The 23,723-nt window shown below is 37.1% G+C and overlaps 1 protein-coding gene across 1 annotated transcript in view; it reads right to left on the bottom strand.

Annotated features, from left to right (window-relative positions):
* Positions 1 to 386: 386 nt before the first annotated feature.
* LOC140156734 (intraflagellar transport protein 140 homolog) overlaps positions 387 to 23,723 on the bottom strand; it is an 83,535-nt gene continuing 60,198 nt past the window's right edge. Inside the window, 16 exon segments of the mRNA XM_072179676.1 lie at positions 387 to 616; positions 619 to 697; positions 1,678 to 1,819; positions 3,216 to 3,382; positions 4,056 to 4,268; positions 4,635 to 4,835; positions 5,399 to 5,581; positions 5,890 to 6,018; positions 7,285 to 7,356; positions 12,304 to 12,375; positions 13,193 to 13,325; positions 14,030 to 14,125; positions 14,778 to 14,884; positions 16,204 to 16,287; positions 17,017 to 17,194; positions 21,797 to 21,984. Of these exon segments, the coding sequence (XP_072035777.1) occupies positions 492 to 616; positions 619 to 697; positions 1,678 to 1,819; positions 3,216 to 3,382; positions 4,056 to 4,268; positions 4,635 to 4,835; positions 5,399 to 5,581; positions 5,890 to 6,018; positions 7,285 to 7,356; positions 12,304 to 12,375; positions 13,193 to 13,325; positions 14,030 to 14,125; positions 14,778 to 14,884; positions 16,204 to 16,287; positions 17,017 to 17,194; positions 21,797 to 21,984 (2,169 nt within the window). The 3' untranslated portion in view covers positions 387 to 491.

The raw sequence follows: 23,723 nt of genomic DNA, 5'->3' as shown, positions 1-23,723 counted from the left end.
CAGTACTAGTGTATCCAGGGTCTATAATGGTTGAAAAAGGATAGTTTTGTGATCATGTATAACTTTTTTCAAGTTAATTTTCTCTCAAGAATGACTAGTAGAATAAGGGCAAAATGAAATTGTGCATTTGCTAAGAAGCAGCTGCTGTAAGATTTCAACAAAATCTTTGGTTACTTTATTCTTGGGAATGTTAGCAGTTTACATCACATAAAAGCAAACTTAGACAGGCACTAAGTTTTACAATTGACAGAAAATATATATAGTTTTTCTACTGGTTTCAATTAGTAACCGGTGTTGTTACTAAGAAATCAAGGTGATAAATCTTTAAAGTACAAAAAGGTTCCACATCCTTATTATTGATCTCTTTCTGAGTCTTTTCTTTTCACAACGTTTGAATCAAATGTCGAGAATGGAGATAAGGACAGCCAATGCTATGAAGATATGAGATAAGTGTCTCCCTCAAGGATCCACACTTGGTCCACTAGCTATCATCAGCAGAATCCCTCATCTTCTTCCTGTACATCCTCTTCTACTTCATCATCATCATCTATACCTCCTCCTCCATTTTCAGCTCCCATGCCTCGACCGAGTGGAATGTCTAAAGCTTGGTGGATAGCTCGATGGTACGCATGTTGATGTAGTAGGCCATGTTTACCGTTGGAATACGAGCACGCATCTCTTCCATAAGGCCATATGCCTATGTGAGAAAAACAAAAACAGAATTCATGATTAAATGGTTGGCAAACAAAAACAAAAAATTCCACTTTCAGTCCTGCATTTTGTCCCTTTTTTATGTTCAGGTAAATTACAGCCTCGGGGAAGGTATACTATACTTTTTCTGAATCCTTATGACTAGAGGAACACATTGGGTTTGTTTTAATCATGTCCAACCAATTTTGAACTTAACCCCTGTGTAAAAGTTCAATGACCTTTTCCCACCAAATAAGCTGTTGAAATGCCTCCATAGCCTATAATGATCAGCGCTATAATGTACTGTATCTCTGCCAAATACTGCAAATTTAACATGATTAGCACAATGGTTAAGGGAATTTATTGGACTAATATGTGTACTTCCATATCAAAAGCGATGCACTTATCGGCTCCTACATGTGTCATTTTACATAATAGTTAGAATAAATACCAGACTCATCTCAAGTGGAGGTCACCTCAAATCATACCAAAGTCACTTGATTTAGGAATACAGAGAACATGTTCCTAAACTATGTGACCTGGGGATGTTTTGAAGTGACGCCCACTTGAGATGAGTCTGGTATTTATTCCTAGCTATTATGTGAAATGAGACACATGTAGCAGCCGACAAGTGCATCGCTTTTGATATGGATGTACACATATGTGATGCGATCAAGCAAAATCAGTCGGTACTCGGAAATATTAAATTTTCAGTTTCTTATAGGATAGTAAAAAGCATTTACGAAACTGGATTTTGCAGAAAACCCCATTGAAATTAAACAAGCAGTTCCAAAGATATGAGCAATCAAAGAGTTTCCAAAACAACAGGAAACAAAAGGAAATATTTCCTTTGTTTGGCTATATTTCAAAATCAATATTTCCGAGTTCCGACTGATTTTGCTTGATCGCATCACATATGTCTCCTACCCTGCCAGCATTGTCTACTATGGCCTACTTTAGCTTTTACTCACACATGTATCTGCTTACCTTTTTATGTTGTTCTTGTCTTGCATAATGTTCAACCATCATGCCATATACGTCCCCTACCCTGACAGCATTATCTAAATCAGGTTCCTCAAGAAGTACATGACATTGCTTCATAGATTCATCAGGTTCCTCATCATAACACCTGAAATTAAATGGCAATGTACAAAGACCTTAAAATGACTATATGAAGCTCTGGCAAACTGATAATGAATTGAGAGAGAAAAAAAATCAGCACTCAGCAGGGCTTGAACCCTGGGCCTCACGGTTACTGGTCGAGAGTTATACCACTTGACTACCTGAGTTCACAGTTAGCTTGAACCCTGGGCCTCACGGTTACCGGTGAAGAGTTATACCACTGGACTACCTGAGTTCACAGTTGGCTTGAACCCCGGGCCTCACGGTTACCTGTGGAGTTCACAGTTAGTACATGGCTAATCTCACCTAGTCATGATTGCATACTCTCGCACTGTGTCTTAGCAGCCAACTATATATTAAATACATGTTGCTAATTATAATTTCTTTGGCCTGTCCCAAAGTCATCTTAGATTGTCCACCAACATGCATACTTGCCAACATTGGAAAATCAAAAACAGGGACAATCTTATGCGAAGCGAAGCTTTCACTTGTCACGACCGGGGATCGACAGTATGACATGAACACAAATTATCACTTTGCATATTAACACACTCTTATTTTTTGTAGGTCAACCATGAATGAATGATCGAAGCATTTAGCTTTAGGTCCAGGGACACTCCAAATCCATAAAAATAGACTAACCTTTATTTATTTATTTTTTAAATTTTCCTGAAAAATGGAAAACTGGAGAAACCAGTTTTTCAGTGTTTTGGGACACAGAAAACAGGACAATCCAGGGTAAAACTGGACAGTTGGCAAGTATGCAACATGGCTGCCATTTCAACTGTTATGCCGTTCCGGTTGGATTATTCGATAGGGTCTATAAGGATACTATACAGTTTAAAACTATTAACTGGTATAGTGTGTCTTGTCTCGAGTTGAGAGTAACACCATGTTGGATGTCGCAGTGGCAGTTTTGAATTGCGCGTGTTAACCAAATCCCACGGGGCATAAACATACACGTAAAAGTGCAGTTTGTGTGCATGCTGGCGACAAAACTTCATAAATACACTGCCACTGCAACATCCAACATGGCACTAATCTCAACTTGAGACAAGATACACTATAACAAAGGAGGACAAAATACCAAAACTAAAAGTCATGGTTTATTTATGTTGACATTATATTTTCAAATGTCAGAGAGCCAAACTGAAAATGTGGTAGTAAAATCCAGGCCGCACACAATGGTGCTATACTAAAGCCTGTGTGTATACAATGTTTTACAGTTTCAGTAAAATATTTGAAGCCTTTGTCAACATCAGGTGTCTAAATACTTTTGTTGAGCAAATTTCTTCAGAAACTTGTACAACAAAGAAACTAAACATCAAAATAACTTTGAATAATTGCTAGACTATGTCTAAATGATTACTTAACTGACTTTCAGCCAAAGTTCCCCAACTTACCTTCTTGCCTGCACAAATTTCTTAACCAGTCCAATTCTCTGTTTCAATGCTGCTAGTTTCTCCTCTTGTTGTGAGGTGTTCTTCATCTTAGCTTTACTAAGGCATTTGAAGGCTTCACTTAATGCTCCCAGGGCTTTGTCATAATTCTGATACTCGTCAATTTCAACCTAGCAAAAAAACAATATGGCTATATATTAAACTGTATACAGGTATATCATCTTCTAATCATGATGTTTTACACACCTAACAATCCAAACAACACTGTCTAACTTTGGTTCCTTCAAATGCAATGACACTTTTAACTAATTCTGCATACCATTATTTTGTAAATTAAATCTAATACTGGAACTAAAGTTTGGAACTCGATTTGCTATGTTGCGTCCGAGACTTCGGATTTCGTCAGGCATCTGATTGATGATGTTGTGATGACGTCAGGTGTTGTGACGTCAGAATAATCTACACAAAGATATGAATTCTGCATACCAATAGCCCTACTTCAACTTCTACTTGTGTTCCAAATACCTTATTGTATTGTCTTTGTCTTGCATGTTTTATTATTATACTATACACACCTAATAATCCTGACAACACTGTCTTAATCAAAGTTCATCAATTTCTGATTCTACAATTGGTCGATTCCTATTACATTTTCCAAAATTCCTTTGCAGTTTTTATTTTGGCGCAGTTGATGGTGTAAACACGTCATCATCACATCAGCATCTCATTTGCTAATCAATCTGCATATCATTGTGTGACGTAGTCTTGATTTTACACGCACGATCGGCCAGTACGATAGATCTTTGCAAAATACTGTAAGATAAATGAACCATTCCCACATACCTGTGCACATGCATCATAGAACCCTGCTAATGAATCCAGTGCCCTTCCTTTAGTATAGAAGCCAATAATATTCTTCATAATCTCTGGATCTTTTCTCCAGTCCAATGATTGTAGATAGTTAGCTGCCATCACATAGATCTCTTTCTGTCTTGATACACCGGCAAAGAAGATGATCTTCTCTGTGTCTCCTGATTTCAGAAGTGCTCTCATAGCCTGAGGAAATATAAAAAGTTATTTGAAATGTTTCACCTGGACAGTGTGTACTTCTGCAACATAAAATGAAACCCATAAGAATGCAAGAAATATCAAGCATACAAGAAATATAACAACCAACAACAACCTGGCATACTAAATAAATACATATTAATTTCAAACAACTATTGAAGTCATGCAGTACAGCAAGTTAATGCTTTGCGTGCTAGCCATATAACCTGAAAAGTCTCTCAAGTTTTGAGATATTTTGCGCAGGACAATCACCCGCATGCGATTATTTAGCAAACGTAAACAATTAGTCACTAGATTTTATTAGTGGGTAAATTTCCTAACCATAAAGAAACTTTTTTTGCGTAGTGTACATACCTTGACTTTGTTACCAGCCTGAGTGTACTTCTTTGTAGCCAAGTGATAAGACCCCTGCTGGAAGGCAAGATCTGCAACCTTCTCTAATAATTTCATCCTAATCTCGTTATTCTTATCCTCCTTTGACAGTGTCATCTTCTCAGCAAGCTTCTCTGTGATGGTCACATCATGCTCCTGACACAGCTCTAAAGCATCAGCAAACTGGAAAAGACAAACTTGCAATTATTCTGGCTAAAGAGCTCTAATGCATGGACCACTTGGCGCATTCAATCAGCTTCTATGAGAGCCCTTAGAGTAATTGATCATCAATTAATCAATCGCTTGATCGTTATAATCAAGTTGATCAATCAAGCAAACAATCAATCAAGTAAGCAGTCCCTTGATCAAGTAATAAATCATTTAGAATATAAAAGTAAGAGTTCTAATCTGAAGTTCTGAAAAAATATGACATTTATTTATTTATATGCATCTGATTAAAAAAATTTCTTTCTACAATTTGAATTGAAAATACAAAAAAGCAAATTACATCTTACGGTCCTGTTAATAACTGCTAAATATGGCCAATATCTGGATTCCATTAAATTTAAACTGTTTTGCTTTCTATTCTGTAACATCGATGAGAATTTCTGAATTTTCTGCAATTAATGCGCATTGCATACTTTTAATACAAAATATATGATTGGATCTTCATGCATATGTCAGGTTTTTGGATTTTAAACTTCAACGCCCCCTGTAGGATTCTTGAATACTTTCATATTACATACCTTTTTAGCAACAACCAGCAGGTCTACAGCCTTATCATACTGTCCATGCTCCTGAAAGAAGTTGGCACATCTATTCAATAGCATCGGGTCTGTAGTCTCATCCAAGTCTTCTGCTATCAGTTGTAATGCTGCAAATTGTTGTGTCTCAAAAGCAAGCTCCAGGGCTTTGGAGAAAAACCCACCCTGGAAATGAAAGTTGATCATAAGTTTAATAGTTTCAAATGTTCTGTGTAGTTGGTGACGGCTGTCATCTGTGAGATAAAAATATGATAACAAAATTATGTACCTTATTGGGGGAAATCAAACTGCCATTCTGGACACTAACAGTGATCATAACAGGGCTACACCATTTTTCGGGCACAGAATCATATCACGAGTGTTCACTGAAAGCACTTGCATATAAAGACACTATATATAGATGCACACACACAAAAGAAACTGCCCCAGCATGTCCAGCAACTCAACAAGGGATACATTTTAATAAGACCTACCTTATGATACAACATAACTGCCTTATCTTGTGATTCTGGGTTGGATTCATAGTACCTAGCAGCTTCAATCATGTCATCTTGGGTACTCATTAATGCAAGATTCATTAGTTGGTCATCCATGTTATGCTCCTACACATACACACAAAATTAAAGAAAACTTTCACGTAAGTTTAATGTCACAAATTATTGTAAGCTTAAATTGCCAAAGTAGAGTTTGAGGTTCATTAATGTTATCGTAGGACCTAATTTTGAATGTAAACCATGCTAGATTGATCCTGCAATTAAAAAAGTAATCTGAGTGAAAGTTGAATGATCTGGTACTTTCCTTCAAGCACAGAGCTGTTGGTACTACAGTTTTTGTCAGAGAAGAACAGCACTTGTTTACATTTTGAGATCGTGCAGAGCGTAAACACGGAAGTGGGGTTCTGATTGGCTGAATCAATCGTCTGACAATTATAGCAACAGACCGATAATCTGATTGACCGATTGTGCGTCAAATCGTTGGTCAGCGCAGATCGGCGCCCTTAAAGTGAACACAAAGTTCCGCTTATGTGGCTCATTAACATGGCGTTTGCATCAATCTGAGCAAGGGACTGCCGTTCTTCTCTGAATCCCAGTGTAAATGCTAGGAAAGAACTACTATGATTAAAGATTAAAGATCAACTATTTTCACAATTCATATAATAATAAAAATGCAAAAATATAACATTACTAGCAACAAACAAACAAATCAGGGAGATGGTCAAAAGGCCAGAAGTAGCAACCCTCTTCAATGAAACAAAATTACCAAATGAGTAATACAATTATCGAACAAACATCAAGTGACGAACAAGGATCAAGAAAACAATACTCAGGAATTATTCACATTTTGAAATTAAGTAGATTTCTCATATGTGATGTGACTTTAGCATTATCACAACTTAGCTCGAGATAGCTGGAGATTAAAGGTTGCAATCAAAATGTTGGTTTGCTCATGCAAAGAAGTAAATAATTGGGTATAGACAGATCCGATTCCACACATTCCCCCTACACCTCAATGACAGCCATTGAAGTGGGCCATCCCACCTGAAATGTGAAATGATGCAGACTTTGCGGGAATTTTAAACTGTGCTCTATCACCCATGTGACAAAGGGATGTTGAAAGTTTTTTTTCTAGTGCAGTCAGTAATGTCAACACATCAAAGTAGCTTTTTCGCATGCGCACCTAATTAGCATCTTTAAATACATACATGTTTACACCAGCACTATGAACAAACCCTGACGTTTGGGAAGCTGTACCCAATGAAATGCACACTGACATATAGTGAATGACAAGAGAAAAGCAGTATAAATATTTTCTAGATAAACTAGATCTGCATGATTTGTTTTCATATTTACACAAATTTAGTAACTTACCTTACACAATCTGATAGCCTGGCTGTATGCTTGAGCTCTGGTAAAGAAGTGAATGGATTCTTTTATGTTATCCTGTGTATATAGGAAAAGAAATAAGTATGGTATTATTTGAAAGGAAAATGCGGTGTAGAATTTTTTTTTTTTTAAACCATTGCATTTCCAGATGTAAACTGATAATTTTTAATTTGCTGCCATTTTAGAGAAAGAAATTATGTAACAAAATATAAAATGTGTCAAATTAAATGCATATAATTTAGGGAACAAACCAAAGCTTCAATGATGTCATATAAACGAAAGTCTGTCCTTTGGGGGGGGGGATGGGTTCATAAAGTCTGATTACATAATAGTTTATATATCTACCTCCAGTCACCGGCACTAGCTTTGAAGTTCAGAGCATTATGTGTTAGCTTAGCGTTACTTGGTGCGTGTACATACTTTTACGCGAGCGGTCAATGTGCCGCATGTGTACACACACAAATAAAACCACAATTAGCTAATGCAGCACGCGCTGAACTTCAAAGCTAATGCCGGTGACTGGAGGTAGACGTATAGACTATAGTAAAAAATTAGTTAAAATATTGATATAAAATTGGATTGGTTGAGCCCATATTTATTGGTCAAGCTATGAGTTTTAAAATATTGGACGAGACGTAGCGAGACCAATAAATATTGGGCGTAAAGCATCCAATTTTATCATTATTATGTGTTGGATCCAATATTTTCACACACTTGGATCCATCAAAACATAATAATGGTCATCAAAGTTGGTCTTTTGAGGTTAGAATTCATATTTCACACTTATGTTACAGGGAAGGGAGTACTTGCATTTATAGGACATCATCAAACTTTTGGGTTGTTACTTAAGTACTCATGAATACTCAAGATTGGGAAAATGAAATATAACATGCAAGTGAAAACAATACTAAGATGCTAACAGTAAGGCCAAAGAAAATATTTTTTGTTTGTCTCATATTTGACATAAATATTGTCTTTGCGAGTTGAATCTTTTTCTCACAGTTTTTACTTTTTTCATAACATATCGGTGATAATTTCTTTTGAATTTGTTTGTATGAAGAATTGTTTCTCGTAAAACTGGCCAAAATAATTCAATGTGTAAACTCAATTAAGATTTGAAAGATTTGAACAATTCACATGTATCTTTCAATCAAATTTCAGAATTAAAAGTGAAATGAAAAAAATTAAGGGAAAAAAGCCATATCCTCATCAGATCTTTCATCCCTCGTAAGCTATAAGACAAATCATTTATTTTCATTTGGCCAAGTTTATTGTCTGCATTCCCTTCAGTGGCATAGCCATGGAGAGGGAACAAGGGGGAAGCAGCCCCCATGTGGAACATCTAACCCCTTCCCCCTGTGGGATGCTCGCTGCCAGAATTTGTTTAGATTTTTAGGCCTTTTTTTTTAATATTGTTTTTGAACATTTTCATTAAATGTTGCCCCTCCCCTAAAAAAAACACCTTTCCCCTTTCCCCTTTGCAGGGATGTACCCAGAAACTAGAACTAGAGTGGCAAGAATAGCTCCTGAAATAGGCCAATTTTGCCTTTTTAGGCATACATAGCCGCTTTCGCCAAACGTTTGACAAACATTTAGCGATCAAAACGTTTGCCAAACGTTTACAGGCGTTTTTAAAATGTTTGACAAACGCTTTGTGCTCGGCAATTGTTTGACAAACGTTTGGCGAAAATGGCTGTGTAGACCTGCGGAGCGCACATACCCTCTGCATCTCCTGGACATGCACTTGCTTTCCCCCTAGCCCTCCTCTAATAAAATCCCAGCTATGCCACTAGTTCCCTTTGAATTAATTGGAGGGGATAGATGATGATGGCAGGTGTTTGGATATTTTCAGCTACTAGACTGTGACACAACTGGTAAGGGAATTTTGGACACCCCATATGGCTACCACTGAACTTAACTAACATAATTTTGAAGGTCTTACGATGTGGCAAATCCAATTGTGTATTAATCATGAAAATGCTACAAACTATGTAAAAAAAATGACAAAGTGAAGTCATTCCTTTGGTTAAGGACACTATTCCAAAATAACATCTTAACAACAGTAAAATTTTTGCAGAAATTAAACAAATGTTATGGAGGCTTGAACAGTAAAATAAAACGTTTGGAACAAACTTGCAACAAATTATCATTCAAAAATGAAAACACAGAATAATGAAAAAGAAAACAACAAAATTCTAGATTATTAAAAATCAAGTTTAAAAAATGTGACAGAATCAAGCAAAATGAGTCATTCATTCTTCAAAAATTAAATATTCTTGCATTTTACACGCCATAATATGCTGAAGATTCTATTGAAATTGCAGATACTCTGATGATTTACATACAGAGTCACAAAATGGCAGTGTCCATGTTTGCGCCTTTGTTGCCATGGTTGTATTAAAATTCTCTTTTCCATACTATCAGAAATGGCTCACTGTGCTTGATTACATCACATACTGTAGAATTTCGTCTATAAGCATACATGCCTCTGAATGAGGTTTTTTTAATGAAAGGGCCAAAAGGCAGATACCCTCCACAAAATAGATTGGTCTTACAAAAATGCATGTTTGTACAGCCACCTGTATCAGTAATTTAGTTGCTCAAACTCCAAATAATGTTTTTGTGGAGGGTGTCTGCCTTTTGTCTCTTTCATAAAAAAAACCAACACTCATTTAGAGGCATATATGCTTATAGACAGAATTCTACGGTATTGTACTTGATTACGAATATTCTACAATTGTAAACAGCAGAAACTTTATTAAAAGTAGCCTTCGCAAATGTCAAATCCATGGAATTGTTTGACCTTTACATGCCTTCATTTTGTCATGTATTTTCCAGGCGTCATCAGTATAATCTACAGTTGCATTTCGGATCTTTACAAACACAATCATGCAAATCCAAACCACATTAGATGAAGAAAATGAGCAACTTTAAAAGGTGCATAACTGCTAACCTAAGTAACATACATACACCTGCACATACAAATCACATACCCACCAGTTTTTTCAAACCATTTAGAATTGCAAAATTCTGACAATTGCTTGTGCTCATGTTGATACATGCATGCAAACACACCCCAACATACATACAAATACACCATCATACACACCCACATTCATAAAGACTATCAAACATGGACAATCATACACCACTCCGGCTTTTCACTATCCAACTGCCGGTAAATATTATCTGAATGAGTGCCGACTGGCCCTACACCTCTAACTGCGATCATTATAATGCATTTTTATGCTGTTTTTGATCTCGTAATACTGGGCAGGAACCATGAACATCCGCGGTTCCTGTGTATCTGCTGTTGCACACAGATTCCTCATGCACCTGCCCTTGTTTGCTTATTTAACAAAAACACCTGCTCCTCCTCTTTTCAATACAAAGACACATATTATATTGACTGACATAAATTTGTGACATTATTTTGTCTATTAATATTCACACATTACTCTACAAATAACATTGACTATATCTAGGTGGTCGGTGAGTGTTTTCTAGTGGACAATTATCAGTGATGCATAGAGCAGCAGTGATAAAACAAGCAGTGTCATTGATGCATGCAGACAGGCATTTTATGATACATGCCTCCATCATGGCTTCCAAATCCACCATTGACATGTCTCCTGTTGGGGAATTCTGGAGCTTCAGAAGCTGGGCAGAAATAGCAATGGATTTATAGATTCAAATAACTTTTTATTCTTTTTAGTAAGAATGGATAATAGAATGCAATACATGTAGTTATATTTTAGCTAGGGCTGATAGAATATCAAGGATAATGACAATTTTAGAGTCAGATAAGAAGAACCCTCCTGTACATGGTCTTAACCCTCTGCACTGGGGGCTGACCCTTCAAACTATCACATTTGACATTCTACAGTCAGTCTACTCCGAAGTACAAAGTACCGACGTGGTTGTACACATTATGTCGACTTTGAAGGCCCGCATACCTACAGCAGAGACGCAGCACTGCACACTGTTTACGCGCTGCATACATGCGCGTTGTCACTTTGTACTTCAGAGTGGACAAACTGTATTATTGCCCTCCATGATTTAGGATAAATAATCATAACAATATTTTTCTTACAATTTCAAAGACTATTTCAGTTTCAGAACAATGTTAGCTTTACATGTCACTCAAATCTAGCATGCTTGTGAGACAATTGTTATCAGTTTGATGATTAAGACTATAGTTGCACATGTAGCCCTATGATCCAACTGGGAGCTGGAGTAAGGTAACACTTAAGGCTGCAATCCTGGAGTGCAGTCTAATAGGTTTCATAACAAAAGCATGTATAATAGCAGATACCTCATTAATGAGGTAGCATAAAAAATAAAATAAATGTAGATATTTATATAGCGCTTTATGCGTAAACAGCCTCAAAGCGCTTTACATTTATTCCGCCGTCATTAGAATATGTCGGAACCACGTTTGCAGCCTACAAGTGGCGCAGGGTTCATCAGTACAACGACTGTGACTACCCCTAACAGCTTCCCATTGCACCTGGGTGGGGTGAGGCAAGCGAGGCAAAGCGCCTTGCCCAAGGGCGCAACACGGTGGTGGAGCAGGGAATCGAACCCATGCCCGTCGAGCAAGCTCTCAGATTAGGAGTCCAAGGCCGTAACCACTGAGCCACCGTGCCCTCATAGCCAGTAGGCGTGCATAGTTCATTATCCAAAGTCAGTAGACCCTTTTTTTCTCTGGGCATCACATTTTACAGATGGGGGTGATTCTCATTCTGAACTTGTAATCATTGTGAGATGAGCTGATATTGAAGTATGAATTTCAAAAAGGGGCTATGGCTATAAAGTAGATCAAGTACTACGTTGTCGTTGGGCAGGAAAAACCTTCTATGTACTTATGACCCTTGAACATGATTCAAACAAAACTGCCAAGAGGTTACAAAGGAGGTTTTGCTGTAAACATGTTCAGGGGCCAATGACACATAAGATTTTTTTCCTGCCCAACGACTACATAAATGTGACAGCGACACCTACCTGGTTTTCATATTGCCTTGCCAGATGATAACATGCTGCTTTGTCACCAGTCTCATTGGCCATCTCTGCAGCCTAAAACAATAACAACATGGTAAGATAACTTGTGATGTGATCAAGCTAAATTAAAATTTAGTTTTCAATTACATTACATGCGCTATTCTTAGAGCTTCAATTTGCTGAAAACCCCATTGTAATTGTGACATGATCTGGTCCATGGGGGCCAAAGGCAGCAAATTTGAAATTGAGATAAAGGCAAAAATATGGAGTAAAAACAATAAAATACATAAGAAAATACACATCACAAAGCTTCAGAACTTTAGAACCAAGTATGCTACACCATTGCAAGTGTTGCAAGTGTTTTCAGTGTCTGATAGCCTATTGTTTGTACTAGGTAATAATTATAGTAACTCAATTTTCAAAAATGCCTCCTTTGGCCCCATGGAGCAGATTGTGTCACAATTAGACTTATGGTTCCAGAGATACTGTCATTTTAGTGTTGCTCAAAACAATAAAATACAAAGGAAGTTCAATACTATCGCCCTCTGTAGTCAGAGCAATACAAAGATTACATACAAGGAGGACTTATAGTTGGGTGGTATTCATCAGTATGTGGCATCAGTTTAACAATATCTTCTTTACCTTATCAAGATTACCACAGTAGCAATAGACTCTAGCCAATGACAGAAAATCTTGTGCTGCTTCATAGAACTGCAATGCAGTCTCCATTTCACCTGTGCTCTCCATGTACTGGGCCCACCACTTACCTTGTCAAGATTACCACAGTAGCAATAGACTCTAGCCAATGACAGAAAATCTTGTGCTGCTTCATAGAACTGCAATGCAGTCTCCATTTCACCTGTGCTCTCCATGTACTGAGCCCACCACTTACCTTGTCAAGATTACCACAGTAGCAATAGACTCTAGCCAATGACAGAAAATCTTGTGCTGCTTCATAGAACTGCAATGCAGTCTCCATTTCACCTGTGCTCTCCATGTACTGGGCCCACCATTTACGAAGGGATCTGTGCAAAATAAAAGATATTATTTGATAACTTTATTCCTATAATCAAATTACAAATTAAATTTCAATCACACATAGGCCAATGAGGCCAGAGTGACTGCACAAAAACAAAATATGAACTAAAATTACTTTAGAGACTTAGAAGCTGCTATCCTGTTGCAGCAATGGACGCCTACGTCCGTAGCTATAGCCCCACAGATGTAGATGTAGCTCAAAGCCTCCAGTCTATCAAGCTCACCAATCTATGCATCACATACACATGTATGACAATGGCAGACCGAAAGAGCAAGAGGCTGTCAGCGTGACATCATATGCTGTATCTTGTGGGTACATATTGTGATGGTCGCTCGATCTCTGTGCATGAGCAGCAAAATCACCATGTCAATGCGTGATAACAGCCGCGTAGCAAGCTGCGCCCTGCGCGTAGTGTCCGAAGCATGAACACACATATCATTTGTACCCACAAGAAGGCGAAAGGCTGATGGCCTCTATAGCCAGAAGGCCCAAAGTACACAAGATTCCTACAATTGCCGTCCCCAGATGTACACTGCTGCCCAGCTACATCATTAACTCTAGAGTACTTGAGTACGTGGGTACTCTAGAATATGCACATCAGAAGCATGTGTACCTGCCTGTCATCTATCACACGGTAAAGGATAGCAAAAAAATTCCTACCGTTTATGCTCTAATAAATGAATGACTTACTTATCCTTTGTCTTCATGATGTAAGCTTCCAAAGCTTGTGGTTCATCAAACAACATCCGTGGCACTTCAAACCTGTGTGTGTCTGATTTCTCATAACTGCAAAATGAAATAAAATGAGATGTTTGAGTAACTTTCTATGCTCTAATGCCTTTAATATTGCATGGCTGGGATGAAGGCAATATTCTGGACAAAAATAAATCAAGTTACTAGAAAGATCTGGGAGGCCATATGGATTATCAGGGCAGCAAAACCATCAATTGATATGTCTGCTGTATGTCTCTATATCATGTTTATGGCCCCCTGCATGTTTAAGCTAATATCTACTAGGAATGAGACTAAAACAAACAAAACAGTCCAGCAGGAAAATGCAGCAGATCATTTCTTTCAATCAAGCCATCGTCAAAGGAGGCAAAAGCTAGGCAAAAGCTAAAAAAGTGAGTAATAACTAATTTTACCAAGCAACATTTTACTCATCAGATTCTATACACCTTATAAATGCATGTATTTTCACAAAGACTGGGCAAAAAACACACTATCTGATTAAATTAGACCAAATTAAGTTGGCAATAATGTAATGGAGATATAACCAAAAATAAGGAACAAAAACATAAGAAAATGGGCATATAAAAGTTGGTAACTTTGCAACAAAGTATACCAGGGACTTATTGATTTACTGAACAAGTTTATAGTAAAGATAATTGTAACTTAAAGTTTCCTACTGAGGTTCACAATTGACAGTGTAACTTACTTAGGTATTGCCCCGTTAATATCACCCTTTGCCTCTAGGTGTTTAGCATAGTTGTAATATGTAGTACGCAAATGTATTCTGTCCTGTAATTCAGCTGTCTCCATAGCCTATATCAAAAGAAAACGGCAACACAAATTGTCTTCTCTAAGCATAGTGTATAATGAACTAATCCATTTAAAGTTCACACTCCCCTGTGGAAGATTTTGGAAATATCATCTACAGGGGAGTATGAATTTCAAATGGAGTTAGCACATTAGCCAACTCTATTTGAAATTCACCCTCCCTCTGAAGAAGATTTAGGTTGAATCTTACTCAGAGGGTGTATGAAATTCAAATGAAGCTTCCTAATGTGTTCATTTCATTTGAAATTCATACTCCCCCTGTAAAAGGGAGGGCGAGTTAGCGCAGCGGTAATTCACTCGCTTTGGACCACTGAGGTCCCGGGTTCAAGCCCCGGCGCGGCCCAAGGACTCATGTGACTTGGTTTATCCCAATTCCATGCTCGCTCTCGCAGGTTTTCTCCGAGATCTCCGGTTTCCTCATGTATTGCAAAAATCAGTGATTAGTTGTTTGGTTATCAAAAACTTCCTTCACCCAATGGAATTTGGGGAGCCGCACAGATAATTGGTGGATGTTACAATCTAAATGCGGATAGGTGTGCGCCGTTCGGCAGCAACCTAATTGATGCGATCTGATTGTGATGATTCACCATTGCAGCGAAATTACAGCGCTTTGAGTCCTCTAAGATCTGGAGAAAGGCGCTTTAAACACAGGGGTAGTGTGGATTTTAATTGGAATAGCCCAATTAAATCATTGACAACTGATCTGTACTTTGCCAATAGTCACACAAAACCTATTCTGGATTTCATCTTTCATTTTAAACACAAAATCAGTGTCAAGGATTTGAACCTAAGACTTCTGGGTCTCTCATCCACAGCCAGTATTCTTACTAAGCTTTATAAAGGCACCTTGTAGCATCAATACATACTGGTTATACTATATCATGTATATCGGTCAACGATTACATATTAGTTTAAGTCTCTCCTTGGTATGTATTGATAGCATGGACCTATAGTTTGATCAGCTTGTTATCGGCGGGAATTGTTAGGCATTTACCACTACGCCGAAAAGTAAACCCATGTTAAGAGTGATATAGTTGGCTTATCTGATCTATTTCGTGCATGTTAAATAAAGTAGATAGAGTATAGGACTTTGAATTAATATTTTGTAATACTTCTGTCGAGTTGTCACAAGACAACTCTCAAAATAAAATATATTGATATTAATCCGCGATGTTATAAGGCCTGCCGATTATGAGCTGACCAAACTATACCCACCTGTTTTTAAATCCACTGCAGAAGCAATTTTGTTATTTCTTCAGTCAGTTTGTATCAAAATTGTTTGAGAGAAAGCATTGAAAACATACCTTACTCCATTGTCCGCTAGCCTGGTAGAATTCATTCAGTAAATCATATCGGCTACAGTTTTTATACAGTCTTTCTGCATCCTCCTATTAAAACACAATGAAAACAATATATATCCAAATCAAATATGGATAGGTACAATATTATTTACAAATTTATTTATAACAACAGTCTGAATCCTAGACTGTCAAGCAAATTCTAAATCTGTTCTTGATATCTATAAAATATATGTCTCTAAATGTTATATAACATTAAATGAAACTAAGACAACAAAATTGTGCATAATTATTGTCTCCACCACCTACAGAGTAAGTAGTAGAATTTTGTCAAGCCTAATTGTCAAATGTTGTCCAGTGTTACTGTCAGCATGCATGATGCGACATTACAAATTTGTGTTCAGTTACTATCTTCAGTGATGGTGCTTGTCTTTGACCCAAGCAAAACACACACCTAATTAGTGCCCCTGTGAACTTCTTCAGTGCACTTTTAACACAAAATGAGTAAAAATGCTTGTCAAATCACAGCACACTCATCTTGGCATAACTGTCAGCAATACTGTCCTATGCTATTTTCCTGAATTACAATGCTGTTTTGTATGAAAAATGTCCAGTTTGACTTTAGCATCCGCTTTTGATGACTAACTGAAGCACCCAGGCTCTGATTACATCAAATACATTATTATATTTAGTAATCGGGAACACTCAAACTGGAAACTACCAACAGTTCTACATTACAATTCCACACATTCCAAAGACATTATGCTTCACTTAAGCATGGTAACATTCTTTAAATGTATGACAAATGCTCCTCCTTACCAGAAGCCCAAGTTGTACAGCCAACATTGCCACTCTTGCATCTAGTTCCGGTTCCTTCTCAGATTCACGCAGCGCCCTCGCTCCCCTTGCATGACCCATGTTACCGAGGCAGACTCTGGCTACGTCTAATCGGCGAGTCTTCACACACATCTTAGCCATGTTCTCCCATACAGATTCACTTCATGCGGAAAAAGAAAATAAATCATAAAATTAAAGAAACAAAGATGACAAAATAAATAGAGTGAAGACAAAAAGTTTACAACACTTCACAATATTTTGTTATCACTCCAAGATTGATACAATAGGATTTCAATAGCAAACATTTGCAGCCCGGAAGCCAAATTAATAACATAGTAGGTAAAATCATGCTGAGCAATGCTCACAGACCGAAGTGCCCATCTATTGAATTAACTTGTTGTGGGTTTGACACTACGTCCCAGCACTATATTATGCCGGTACCCATTTATATGCCTGGGTGGAGAAAGACAATACAGGTTAAGGGCACCACCACCAGGGGTCGAACCTGCAACACACTAATTATGAGTCAGAACCTGTACCGCTGCACCACCATGCCATGCGATCTTTGAATAAATATAACATTGTACAAACATGAAATAAGCAAATAACAAAGTAAGGTCTTTTTGAGAAGGTGAAGGCTTGATCAATCACACACCACCATGCACCAGTTGACGACAGAGGCAGAGCATACTCTTTCTGATTACAGGAGGGATGACGACGTAATTTAACTTGATTGCTATTAACAACACAAAAAATACAAAATTATTCATTCTTAAGTCACACTTACTGATGCAGCAGCATACAAATCAGTGCAAGTTCTCACAAATTGAGCAATATTGAATTCAGGGAGTAAAACATTCAAGGGAATACTGAGTATATTGAATGGAACAATCTATAATGAAAGATGCAAAACCAATTGAAAAAGATCAACTTATTTGCTACATATAGAAAATAAATTAGGTAACAGTTGTAGCGTAAGTATATAAAAATATAAAGAACAATAAAGAGTTCATATGTGAACAGTCATTCAAGAACAGCAGAGGGGTTACAACATAGCTGAGTTATGACCATTTTAATATCTATTGTATCCCATGCACCAAAGAAGAAAAACAATTTATAATTTGGTCAGATAATGACCAGGAGGAATACAATACGTAAAGTAATACAGCCATATAAATCAATTAACTTACAAGTAAATTTTTTAATACTTCTGTGGTCAGGGTATGCAATGGTGATGATTGATCACATGGAAGAGGTGAGGTCTCCACCCTTCTACGTGCTAATGAGCAATGGCTCCACCATCATCGTTGATCATTGATTGTTTATCACTTCTGTGTTTACGTAAAAACATCACAGACCAGAGAAGTATTTAAAAATGTACTTCAATACAGTAAAACCCATTGGTCTAGATATTTATGCATAGGGCCATACACATAAAAATGGGCTAATCAAATTTAACGTAGCACAGCAGCCTTACAATATTGACACTCTTTATACTGGATAAAGAATCTTCAAATTTCCACAACAATGTAACAAAAATAACATCAATAAGATAAAGTTGGGACTAAAAAATATACTTTAATTGTGTGTCATCCTAAGCACATTCTAAAAACATGCTGGACTGAGTTTTTAACAACTTTGAAATTGAGTAAGACTTATCATTCAATGTACATCTTACAATACAATATAAGCTATATTTAAAAAACTGATACATGAATATAGCATCATAAGCAAGAGTAGAATCGATCTGATTGGTCACTTCTGATATCCCTTCATTTGCCGATCTAATGAATTGATAAATTGTGACCGTATCCACAACAAATTGGTTGTAATGCTGAGCTTGTTATGAGATGCAACTTTACTGACTTCAATCTACCTTGCAAACAAGCAACAAGGATATATAAAATATCACTGTAAAGCTTATTTTAAGGAGAATTTGCCTGTTCAATATCTCAAAAAGAAAATGCTGATGTTATAGCCCATTTATGATGGACGGTCACGATTATTGTCACACAAAATCAGAGTTTAGGTTCACAAGAGCAATTGGCTTACACATCATAATTATTTTACTGGGAAAAGTTGAAAACACAACAGCAATTGGCTAAAACGTTTAGAGAATACTATCCTCTACCGTGTGATAGACGACAGGTAGGTCCAATATTTTGAGTAGTGGATGCCGGCGCAGCTGGTATATACTACGGTAAAAATATTGGACCTGCCTGTCGTCTATCATAGGTACATGTAGAAGATAGAAAAACAAAAATTCCTATCGTTTATTCTCATTCTTAGTCAGTTAAATATTATTTTGATAACTGTAAATTATTTTTTAAGCAAGAACAAAGTTACCATCATAAAAACTCCCCTTATTATAAAATGAAGAAACTTGTTTACAACTTCACGTATTCTGTTGCGCATACTGATAGCGTGTTCGCGTATCCCGCACTAGTTTACGCATACAACGCGATACATACGCGCACCTCTACAAGCGTGTTACGCGTTATCAATGCTCATGATGACGTGGGGTCGTCTACGGCCTGATAGACAGCACCCGAAATCATGCGATGGTCCAATCAGATTATATAATTATGTGTCTACGAATTAGACCACTCCCAATGACTAAGAATGTACTTTGCCAGAACGGTTGATTACTTCAAGGTATTTGTCCAAAGTATGTGGTTTAAACTTGTTTTTCTTGCCCAGTCTTTCTGAGAGCATGTTTTATAACATGTCACCTTTATAACATGTCACCTTTCCATGAACACATCTTTAAAGTTTAGTGTCTTTGGAAAGGTGTTATGTGTGGGGTTAGTGCTGTTGTCATTGTTGACATGTTACCCAATTATAAACTCAGATGTCGACAAGTGTAGGCAAAGAAGCACTATAATGTGTCTCTTTTTTTCTTGTCCAGTTGAGGGTAAAGCCATGTATGTATACAACCCACGGAATTAGATTAGCCAATGTGATTCGAATCTGCCACTGTGAAATCCAACATGGCGTTACTCTCAACTTGAGACGAGACAGACTATAACGAGTTGTTTGTGTGGGTGCGTCAGTGTTTGCAATGACCCCACATGACTTTTCATGTTTAAACCATGGACCTACTTGCAAATGAGCACAGTCCTTGGTTCGTGGAGATCTACAGTAGGTCACAATTGCATGCACACACAAGGTCCGCGATTGCTGGCGCACACTGGTATGGGGGTATGTGTGTACGTGTATATTTGTTTATGAAAAAAGGTTTACTTACTATAACAGGGGTGTGAGTGACCTCTATTGAAAAAGAAGGAACTTTGTTCAAAAAAGAGGAAAAGCACTGAAATATGCTCAAAATGGGCTGAAAATGAAAGAAAAAGCTAAAATTTTGCCTCAAAGAAATTGTCAAAAAAGAGGAATTCAGCTTAAAAGAGGAGATTTCACACCCCTGCTATAAATTGCACTGCATGGGTCACATGGAAAACTTTAACTTGAGATCAGGGAAATTTTGGTCATGCTTACTTGCAAATAAAAGTTGATTTTAGTTGGTTATGGTTATATGTTCTACATGGAAAAAGAGTATGTAATTATGCACAGCAGTAATGTTAACACTCACCCCTCACTGCCAATGAACATTGAAAGAAAATAGGAATGATGAATGTAATTAAAGAAATGTATGGCTTATGGCCGAGCATGATGGATAGATTACAACAGGCAAAATCCAATCCCATATGAAATGTTGATATGCAATTATGATGAAGGATTCAAACCTACAGATTAGGGTGTTCATTAGAAATACATAACCAGAGATATACATAACAAAATAAAATTGTTTGTAGGGTTGTTTATACTCAATAAAAAACATTCATGCTCAGTCCAAAAAATATAACTGCAATCATCATCAGAATCTTGTGACCAAATAATATGCATGTGGATTTAAATTTTGCCTAGAAAACACAAGGTCAAACAAAGGCTATAGTTTCAAACTGAAGTGGAATTGAAAATGATACGTGCATGTTTATTATATAAATAAGGGTGATAATATGTTACACTACTGCCGGGTATAAGGGCACTCTTGCAACAGAATGTAATAATATGAAAAGATGGGGCTTCAATGACGAAATCAGCAAATTTGAACAGTTTACTATTACGACAGTGAAACTGTTGAAATATTATCAAAGAGAATGTCATATTTTACTTGCCTAATTTTCTTAAATTCATCCAATACATATGCAACATCAAAGTAAGTTGGAGTATGGAAAATGTGCTATTTTTGAGAGTAAAATATGTGCGCCAGTTTTTGAAAACACGCAATTTGCGCATTTTTTTACCAAAATGTGTGATTTTTCTCCCCAAAAGTTCAAATATATGCAACATTAAAAAAAAATCTTGCAAATTTTTTTGCGACGGCCTATTTACAATACTTTTTTTAACATGGATTGCGTTGCAGATCATTATGGATTCTTTGATTTTAGTGAAAACTTTAGGTTTGGGGGAAATGAGTACTTGAAAAATGGTTATTTTGGGCAAATTTTAAAATTTGCGGTCAGACCTAAAATTCACAATTTTTGGCATTTTTTGCGCATCGCACATTTTCCCTGTCCTTGGAGAACGGTAATCATTTCTTTCTTAGATATTCCCAATTACTCTTAACTGTAAAAGTTGAGTTAGCAGAGTTGTGCAAAGTATAATGCCTGCACAGATGAACAAAGTTGTGCTGTGCTAACTAGATAGCTGATTTGGCCCTCTAAATCTATTCATGTAACATGGATTGAATTATATCTCTCACCTTTTGATAAGCTTAATAGCCTTGAATGCTTCATCCATGTTACCAATGGTAAGGAAGTAACTGAAATTCATCATCGCATCCCTGGCATTCTTGTCTCCAGATTCCAAACCAATAAAGTCCCTCATTATCTGACGTGCCACCATGGAGTTAGCTGACAAGAGACTGCCATCATCTATCACCTCGCTTGACTGTGTGAACAAAAATTATCAACACTATTAAGATACTGTTACAGAAGGGCACTTAAGAATTATTGCTTAACCCTAACCTGCCTGTATACTACAAAATACTACTTGATATATGCGCTGTTCATGCATGTATCCCACGTGGTGTGATAATGCAATCGGCCTAAGTGATATATAGGCAGGCACGGTTTCGCTGGCCAGCGAAGCCCAAGACCCGTGGCAAAGTGTCGCCGACCGAGTGCTTGGCATGCAAGGGGTCTCGGGTTAGAATCCCACCCAGAGCAAACAACTTCTTTCTTTCTTTTCTCTCTTTATTCTTTCCTTCTTTCCCTTCCCGATGCCAAAAAGCCCTTAGGGGGTTAGGGTTAAGAATCTTTTATCAGCCCTATTTCATTTTCGCTTTTGCTTGGGGCCCTGAACAATTGGGCCCTGGTCTGGACTTTGTACACCCTGTCCACCGGCTTGCTATGCCCCTGATTGTTGCACCTTTAGCTAATATTGAGAAACAAAACAATTGTATGCACTAAAGGAAAAGAAAATCTAAGTACATAAGTCCATATTACGTCCAAGTAAAGAGTCCATATTAATATCAATATCATAAATACAATTACTAGCATTAATAGCATTATCCATAACCTGTACTTATCAACAAATCTTTTAACATTGACTGCATTTCATCACTAAAATTTGTTGGGCAAATGGTGACAAAGCAGACAATGAATTGGGGGATGTCTTATAGAAATCATATCAGAATAACCATATTCATACTAAAAATAGTAACTTTAATGATTTTGTTCCATGGAACACTTGTGTCATCTACTTTCACCTGCTCTAGACTATTATGGGTTTTTTTAAACTAATTATTCAAATGACCATTAAATGACCTAAAAGACTTTCACTCAATAATTTTGTTGACCGAATTTGGTAAAAGTATCTTACTGTTTTTCAGACACTGTGCTGAGTGCAAACTTTAGCATAATTATTTACAATGCACAGAGCACACACAATGCACACTAGACACTTCACACAGCGACACGTCTTCCTCCTACATATATATAGCAAGCAACACTAACATTTAAATGAGAATTTTGCATTTGGAAAATAAAGCTTTGGCTTTTGTCAACTTTTTGTAAATATGCATTACTTCACAGAGCTAAAAAAATATGTAAATCCAAGGGATATTTTGAACTTGTATATATAGTTCCACAGAAAATCTCTATTTAAAAGGTACCTGGTTTATGAACCAGGTAAGATAAAACTTTATGACAGATTTAGAACAGTTACGTAGTAATGATACATATAAAACCATGAACAAACTTACAGTGCCACTACTAATCACTCTTTGCTAAATCTATTGAACTATAAAAACACAAAAATGTGCTACACAATTCACCCCTTACAACAACAAGCATAGGAGCAGTTGAGACCTTAAAGGACAAAACTATGCAAAATACTAGTCTTATAGACGAATTTAATTTCACACATTCCTACGCCTCAATGGCAGCCATAGCTGGGTCCCTGCTGGTTTATCCCACCTGAAATGTGAAATAATGCACCCTTGGCGGGAATTTTAAACTGCATTCCATCACCCTTGTTACACGTAGACAAAAGAATGATGAAAGTTTATAACACAATACATTACAACATCGATTTTTTAAGCTGTTGTAATCCACCTAATTGGGCAGTCACAACACCAGTTTGGTGCAGAGGGGACCCAGTAACGGCCAAATGAATTCTGACCATCA

This window comes from Amphiura filiformis, chromosome 7 (assembly GCF_039555335.1).
Source record: "Amphiura filiformis chromosome 7, Afil_fr2py, whole genome shotgun sequence".
Taxonomy (NCBI): domain Eukaryota; kingdom Metazoa; phylum Echinodermata; class Ophiuroidea; order Amphilepidida; family Amphiuridae; genus Amphiura; species Amphiura filiformis.
The sequence above is the reverse complement of the archived record's forward strand: the minus strand, read 5'-3'. Positions and strand labels throughout refer to the sequence as shown.